The 9,276-nt window shown below is 36.1% G+C and overlaps 1 protein-coding gene across 1 annotated transcript; it reads right to left on the bottom strand.

Moving 5' to 3' along the window:
* Nucleotides 1-6,760: 6,760 nt before the first annotated feature.
* On the bottom strand, nucleotides 6,761-7,753 carry LOC144453699 (protein IMPACT-B-like). Its single transcript, XM_078145031.1, has one exon. It carries the CDS (start codon nucleotides 7,751-7,753, stop codon nucleotides 6,830-6,832), a length of 924 nt encoding a protein of 307 aa, XP_078001157.1. The 3' UTR covers nucleotides 6,761-6,829.
* Nucleotides 7,754-9,276: the final 1,523 nt, after the last annotated feature.

The following is a 9,276-nucleotide window of genomic DNA, read 5'->3' as shown; positions in this document are numbered from 1 at the left end:
ATGGAAAATAACATATAAAGCGAAAAATGAAAGAGACAGACTTTATTTATGGTGTAACCCTATTATCTAAATTACATAATATATTATGCCAAATATGATTTTGTTTAATTAAAAAAGTATGTTGTGGAATGTTTGCTGTATTAAAGAGAAACATTTTTAGAGAGACATTTCCTCTATTGTATGTTCTATTATCTTCATTACTTCTATTATCTGACATTTGTTTTGTAAATAATAAATGATGATGATGATGATGATGATGATGATGATGATGATGATGATGATGATGATGATGATGATGATGAGGATGATGATGATGGTGGTGGTGGTGGTGGTGGTGGTGATGATGATGATGATGATGATGATGATGATGATGATGATGATGATGATGATGATGATGATGATGATGGTGGTGGTGGTGGTGGTGGTGGTGGTGGTGGTGGTGGTGGTGGTGGTGGTGGTGGTGGTGGTGGTGGTGGTGGTGGTGATGAGGAGGAGGAGGATGGTGGTGGTGGTGGTGGTGGTGGTGGTGGTGGTGGTGGTGATGATATAATAATAACTTTAGAAGCGGTAAACTTCTGTTCTGTACATTTATTGGACATAAATCTTTCCCATTGTGTTTTACTTTTATCGAGACAAGTTTCCAGTTTCTTGTAAAAATAACAAACAGAACCCCACAACAACTTAAAATTCATATAATCAGTACTTCAATAACAACATATCTTCGTATTATTTTACCACTGTGTTCATCAATTTATACCCTTTTTTGGAGTGGCAAAGTACTGTCAATGAGAGGGACACAGACTAAAAAGTTAATCACATTTCTAGAAGAAAAAACATAAAATAGATGACAACAGACGGTCACTATATCAAAAACCAACAGGTTCTGTTCACCTGGCCATTGTATGTACTGTATTAGAAGCTGAGTCACCCACATAATCCATGTGTGCTGTCAAAGTCCACCCAGGGTCCACTTTAAGTTTATCATGTACATCTCACCGTCTATATATACACTTCAGTGACCGTGACTGAATCTACCATCCATCAGAGGACATGTGTCGAGTGGATTGTGACTGAGTAATACTGTTTTGAGTGTAAAGAGATATGCATTTAGAAGCATAAAAATATCGATAATCATTTGGATCGAAGTTAACACTTTGTCCCACGGTATACACCGGGAACGAAACAAATATTATTAGGTGCGCTTCGTACCCAACGTCACAATGGCTAGACGCTCAGTGTTAGGTAAGTACCAGCGCGTTTTTTTGTCAAAAATATGCTCAATACATCTCGTATGGATTGGGAAATGTTTTTATCAGGCATGTTAGTTAATTTCATTTATACCATGATACGTACACAATACAAGTGATCTAGTGATCCCAACAGGGGCGTGTAGTGTTTCGGCAAGTGAGTGAGTGAGTTATCACTATCAGTGTCACTGGCGGCAGACTTCACATGCAGACTTGCGCCCTCAACAGATAAACCCGAAAAGTTATAAATTTTATCCATTAACAAAGATGGCGGCGAAGAGTTTATTGTGACACGAATATAGACGGGAGAAATATTCTACTGCATCGTTTGAATCAAGCGAGTCTACTAAATGATTATATAGAGGTCAGTCGATGTTGAATGTATGACATGCAGCTATAAACATTCAGTAAATATTCTTCAATGATCAAAAAGTGGACAGTGCAAAGGGTCGTCACTCATATCACTCACATTCAGTCTGACCATTGATCATTGATGTATATTAAGGGAGATAATACATCCATGATCTGACTTGGTAATCTAATAAAAGTAGACTCAAAATTTGCATTCCTACCATGTACGTAAATGAACGATTCCCTTCCCGTAATTCATGTTATGGGTACTGTACTACTACAGTCATATTACTAGAGACAAAATATTTGAGGTGCGGCGTTTTTAAAAAAAAAACCCAGCATTGGCAGCAGTATTTTGTTGGAAAAGAAGAGCATACCATAGCAGTATACACTGTACAGACTGTGTGTGTACTCTCTCGTATTTCCTGTCTGTAGGAACAGCGTGTAGTCTTATGCATAACAGTGCGATCAATGACGAGAACAAACCGTTGTATGTCAGGCTAAATCGTTGTTTGGGGATGTATGACGAATTTTCCACCACAGAAAACTAATGTATAGTAATAATAATATTCAATATAATGATACATTTATGTTTTGTTTTTGTTAAGATGTATAACATTGTCGACTTGTACTCCATTCATAATGTATTAAAGTTATTTACTGCAATATCCAAGTTATTTATTATGTAACAATAATTGAAAACTCGTGAATGAATATCAGTTGAATTTTAAAAAACTGTTTTTGTGTTACAGTTCTTTCATCATGAGTTGTGGTACTGACCAACCAACTAGCTTGTCCAGACAAAACAATATGAGGTGTGATAAATGTGGATATACAACCTTCAATCCAAGTTCTATGTGGTACCATCGTAAAACCCACAATGGTATTAAACCATACAAATGTCATTATTGCAGTTACTCAGCACTGGTGCACAGCACTCTTACCACACATATGAAGCGTCGCCATGGCTACTTCCCCACTAATAATCGACCTGGACGTAAACCTAACCTGCAGAGAAGTCCCATGATGATGGCTATCAAATCTGAACCTACAAGGATGATGAGCAGTGATAAAAAGAAGAGAATGAATAATGTAACAAATGACTGTACTGACAAAAGTGGCAGTTCTATGCCCATCATATCTAGTGTCTATACATTACCTAGGGATACACCCTCTGAACCAACTCCAGTTGCTATAATTCAAAACAGAACAGGTAATACAACTCTTGTCACTAGTCCTATATCAACTGAAGCACAGATGAATGGTTTGTATACTTTACCACAGACAGTAAATAATATTACTAACAACATGCCAGCTCGGCCCAGACAGACATCAGCACCAAGCTGCGAAGCACCAACTATTGTTGGGCTTCTGAATCGTGTCTCTGCTGATATTGGTAAACTTATGAAAGGGGAGCAAAACAGTATCACATCTCATCCAGTCTTTTCTCCAACTGAGACAGTTGCTAGCCCTTCTCCAGCTGCATCTAACATAACCACATTAAGTAGTCCTAGACAAAATGAGGCAACAGACAGGGACCCTGTAGATTCAAGACCACAGGAACAGTTGGAATCTCATCATTCAAGCTCAGAAAGTGAAGTGACACAGTACTCCGTCTCAGAACAGGAAAATGGACTGTATGCATTATTAAGAACAAACTCGCATGATAATCAGCAACACTATCATCAAAGACAAGAGAGTTTAGAAAGCCAGAACTCTGCAGAGGCCGGAAGATCTCACAGTGAAAGCACAACCCTTACAGAGGCTGCAAGATCCCACACTAGTGCTGCTCCAGTGCAAAGACATTCACAGAATAGATATCCATACAGATGTAATCACTGTGCTATAGGATTTGAAGATGTGATGATGTACATCATTCATATGGGGTGTCACAGTTCTACTAACTCATTCCAGTGCAATGCATGTGGTCATGTCTGTGAGGACAAATTTGACTTTGCATCACATCTCATTATTGCTGAGCATGGTGGAAATAAATTGTAGGCAGAGACACATGAAGAACAGTATCTATGGAGATATCACATAATCATATCATTGTGCAATCACTAATGTAATATCATTCACGAAAATATCAGACTTGTGTACATATTCTACTTTGAAGTAAAGTTAATGTATGATGTTGTAGAACCTTTAATGTTTTCACACCTACAGTGTAGTGCTGTTTTTAAAAGAAAATTTTTATTTGATAAATTTAATTTGTTTTAAAGGAGATGATAGAAAAAATTGACATCATGATATATTAAAATGTAGACTTTGATTCTTAATTTACCAAAACACTACTAGTAAGTAGAACTAATATGATATTAACTTTGTTACAGCAGTGGATGATTTGGCATCAATTACCATGTAGTAAAGATGTAATTACAACAAAGAAACAAACTAATGCTGCAAAAGTAATACACACAGTTTGTGTCAAAGGTCACAACTCAACCTTGTAAGGGTCAAAGGTCAATTAAACTGTTGCTCTAAAGATCACACTGAACAAGTCTAAATATAGAGTAATCTCAACCAAGGGGATTTAGTGTGTGGTATTTTGTAACATATAACTTGCAACTCTTTATTGGTATCATCACATGACTTTAGTAATCCTAAGATCAATATTATATCAACAGTTCAGGTGTATGCAGTACATAACCATTGGAAGTCATTAGAAATCATTGTATTGAAATATCCTGGTAAGAAATTATAATATAGATGTTGGGTATTAGGAGAGTGCCCACTCCTTACTGTGATGTAGTCAATGCTTCCATTATGCTATATTAGAAGAAAGAGAGGTGGTTTCAGCTCCACCTGTATGGATAATAAAATGGTGAAACCCCCCTCCCCCGACATGAATGAATTCAAATATTGGGCGTGGATTTATCAAAGACATATGAGAAATTACATATCAAGTCACCAAATGTGGAATGCTGGTGTTTGGTGTGGAATTTCATTGTAATGAGTCCAAAGAAACTTTTTCTTGTGTAAAATGTGTTAGTATTGTCATAAAAAAACTTGTTGATAAGAACAATCAATCATATCATAATCACAATTGATCATATTGCTAATATTAACAACTCAAAATCAATACTACCATCAACAATGAAGGTATATTGTGTAAACAACTGGAGAATATCAGCTATAGACCTGGCTGGTCCACTTGCCACATATTGGTTGGTAGAAGTGCTCATGCTGTAGAAACACTTTGTGACTTCAGATCAAATATTAATAAATATTCATGATGAACATCATGTATAATACCTATAGTTCAGAATTTTGCATTCTAATGTGTGTAAGACTACAAAATTATGGTTTTGCTCTACTTGAAAACAGATGCACTTCGTGAATATTTAGGTCATGCATCAATAAATTTGGTATTGTGATGTGACAAAGTATTAACTGCTTTTACTAGAACCATCATAATACCCAAGTTTATTAGAAGTGCAATAAGAAAACATGTTCTTCCAACACAAGGCATTATAGTTGGGAGGAATAAGTTACTCACTTGATATTAGCGTGCACGTCATCATTTCAATTGAGTAGTTGTGGAAGAACTTGTCATTAGTCTTGTGTGAATTGGCAACAGATTTATAACAACAATTATACAAAGAAAATATTAATTATATCAAATTAATCCAACTATTGAATCTGTGCAAAACTGTATTACTGACATTTAAGAAGTGGACGACATCTAATAAACTCCGGTTACATGTAAACGATAGTAAAACAGAAGCAATACTAATGTCATCACCCAGACTATCTGCTTACCCCCCCCCTCCTTCTATGCATGTCAGAAATTCTGATATAGTTTTTGCCTCAGATGTCAAAAACCTTGGAGTCACACTTGATTCTAATTTGAATGTGTCTAAGCATGTTCAGAATGTTCGCAGAGCAGATCAACTCTATTCGTCACTTCCTCTCTCCACAAGCTACTGAAACCCTTGTTTCTGCATTTGTTCTGTCTTGCTTAGTCTATTGTAACTGTCTCCTTTTTGGTTGTCCTCAACACCTTATAGATAAGTTGGAAAGAGTTCAGATAAGTTGCAAAGAATGCTGCCACACGTCTCATCTGCAATGCTAAAAAGTATGACCATGTCCAACCTCTCTTACAACAACTTCACTGGTTACCTATTAGTTCTCATATTCACTACAAAGTTCCATGCATTTGCTTCAAATCAGTTGTGGACTGCAATACCTCTCTGACCTTCTTTATATATATTTCTTTTGATATACTCCACAAGACAACTCTGCTCTGTATGTGTCACACTCATTTATAGTGACCATATGATGTGTAAAAGCCATAATTTAATTATATGCCTAGTATGTGGTCTTTGGAACAGTCAATTTGTTTTCTACTAGAACAAACAGCAGACTGGTCACAATAAATGATAGTTGCCTCAACCATTACATTTAACTCTCAATTAGACTAAGATATATTGTCTGGTTCCACCCTCACCACTCTCTGATGTGTGAGGGCGCCTGTCAGAGTGTACCTTACAGACAAGCTCGAGGCAATGTTTTATGGCATTTATGTTTACATTCTTGTCATTGTCAATTTCCTTTCTTTCCACTGCAAATATTGTTTGCAGATTGAGTAGATTGAGACACCAGATACTGCATATACAGTGTACTGGGCTCACAAAGGGCTGATGATCAAAGCAATTGAAACAGTATACTTTTACATTTGATATTAATGCTGTAAACAATTGTGGCATCATGCAAACATTTTACTTGAGATGAGTAATAACATTTGGCTTTAGTGAAGCAGTAAAGTGTTTATGCAGAGTTCACGCTAGCGCTCACCACAGTCGCAAAATGCGAATAAAATTCCTAATTGGCGAAAAAAATGATAATGTCGCCACGGTGGCGATTGTATTATTTGCTGCTGTCAATGGAAGTTTTCGTGATTGTATCATTCCACAGTCATTCCAGCAGTTACCTTTTTATAATGCGTTCCCTGGAACACGTTCTCACCAAAATTAGCATCAAAATCCCAGTACGGTGCATCTTTTCCAAATTTGATACACACGACATGTACAGATGTACACGAAATACATAAATTATGTCAGAGTTTGTTTTTTAAGGATTTGGTTTATTGTTTTTAGAACCAAGTCTAAAATACAAAGTATGTTGTGGATCAAAGAATGTAAAGATTACTGGTAAGATAATGATTTGACCCCTTACATGTAATTGCTCAAATCAACTTCATAACATAAAGGTGTCCCCTAGTCAGACTATTTTCTGTTGCCATGTCTTTTCTGTTTGGATTTCTTGGTTGTTTCCTCTTTCTTTTCGATGTAACCATTGGCTTGTAGAATACTCCTTGCAGCATTATTGATGTGTTTGAATCTATCTGGACCAAGCAATATACCACCATACCACCTTGATACAACCACCAACACGTTGCTGACATTCAATATTTGTAATAGATGCAAAAGTCTGCCTCCTGCAGCTGTTTCTCCATCATCTTCACAATCTTGAATCACAGTATTTTTCTCATCATTGTGAATTCTATATGCATATATATTGTGTGTGGCATTTGCAATTTTCCTATTTTCATACAGACTATTCAGCACCAATTTGACCTGTTTTACATTTGTAACTTTGGCAAGATGTCCCTGAAATGTTGATCTTCTATCAGTGGTTGGTTCCCCATGGATAATATCTGGAGTATCATCTTCATCATATGGGATTGATAATTGTGATAAATCTATACAGTCCACGTCAACCTGGTACTCTGGATCATCAACTTCTACCACTTCCTCACTTTGTTGACTCACATTAGCCCGGTCTTCGTTTTGTTCTTGCTCTTCTGGTCTGGCTATTATAAACTCACGTAAATACTCCACCATCAAGAAAATTACACTCTCACCCATGTTATCTTTGCAAATTTCATTTAAACCATCCAGCATATCACATCTTTCCTGGGGTTTTAACCAAGCTCCATTGATTTGAAATATTGGTGATGATTCATTTGGATAGTCCTCCGGCAGTAAAACTTGTAAACATATTTTTCCAACAGATGGTTTCTCTGTATCAGATACTGCAATGCAATACACCCTGCCAATTTCATCAATAACACACCACTCGTCACCATATATAGAAGACAGAGCTTCAATCTCCTCAATCTGTCTCGTCAAACTGTCGTCCGATGCCATTTCGTTCTGTAATATTACAATGCCTTTTGCATGATACACAATATTTGACACGTGGGAGACAATTTATATTAGTCCGCGTAGTTACCACACCCCTTTACGGATTTCGTGAATTGGTTTATCAAATGTCAGGGTAAGATTATTTCTCAGGCAGCTGCCATTCCATGGTACATATTTGACGATCCGGTAGGTAAATTTAGCGATGGTCAAAGTTCATGCGCCCTCTAGCGGAATTAACATTTTAAAAATGGCCGCCTCCATACAGGTCACACTTTTAGTGTGTTAGCACTGTTAGGCTTGCTAACTACAGATCTGAACTAGATTTACCCATCAACATGGATAAACGTATGTGCTTAGAATTGCTAGGAAGGATGGATGTGCTGGGTTCACCAACAAGTGTTCTTGGATGTGTGGGTGCAGAACTAACCGACTTTGTGAGGTAGATACTAGGTTTTACCTTGTGAGAGATACCTTTTTGAAATTGGTTTTGTGTAATTCTGTATTTGTGTTTTGGGTTCTGTGTAAATTTTATGCTGATTGTGGTTTTACCTTGTAGAGATTCCTTTTTAAATTGGATTCAATTGTATATGTTTTTTTTTGTAACTCAGTGTAATTTGGCCCTTTGTCCACAATGGCTGAGATTAATAAACCATTATTATTATTATTATTATTATTAATTATTATTGTTGTTGTTATTATTATTATCATCGTCATCATCATCATCATCATCATCATCATCATCATCATTATTATTATTATTATTATTATTATTATTATTATTATTATTATTATTATAACTTGTAACTTATTCTCAATAACTGTATACTACTATTACTACTAGTGGTTTTAGCCACAGTCCCTACTGTGCTTTAGAGTTTAGTAGTCGTAGTACGGTAGTACTAGTAGTAATTTTTTTTTGATGTTTTGATGGGGTGGGGGCGAGGTTTCTGCTGTTTTTCTGCTTTTGTGCTTTTTGTCGTTCCATGTTTAACTGGAAGCAAACATCGGAGCGACAAAAAATACAAAAACAGCAAACACTACAATTATTGCTATAGTATCTTTTGCTTGAAAGCCAATGTCATTAGGTGTGCATGGCTAATAAATAGATGAGAGATAAACAATGACGTAGGATATTCACTCATCCAATTATTCACTCACTCACTCACTCACTCACTCACTCACTCACTCACTCACTCACTCACTCACTCACCCACCTACCCACCCCCATACATGTATGTAGACATAGCAACTTACAAGAAATTGTAAAATTGTAAAAAAACAACAAAAAAACCCCCACAATTCCATGTATTAAAGTGGCCATATGGAAGAGGATTGTGTATTTATTTTGTATTTTTAATTTATAAAAAAACTTTATCATGGATTCTAACTTGAAAAATAAATCAGTGTAAAACAGCGTGATATGCCAAGTCCTAGTTTGTAACTCAATAAGTTACAAAAGATTAATAAATATGTGAAATCTTTGTTATTGTACATACAATACCAAACATTTTACACATTTTTTTGAG

Source organism: Glandiceps talaboti, chromosome 2 (assembly GCF_964340395.1).
Source record: "Glandiceps talaboti chromosome 2, keGlaTala1.1, whole genome shotgun sequence".
Lineage (NCBI taxonomy): Eukaryota > Metazoa > Hemichordata > Enteropneusta > Spengelidae > Glandiceps > Glandiceps talaboti.
Note: the sequence above shows the minus strand (reverse complement) of the source record. Positions and strands in the feature narration are given on the sequence as shown.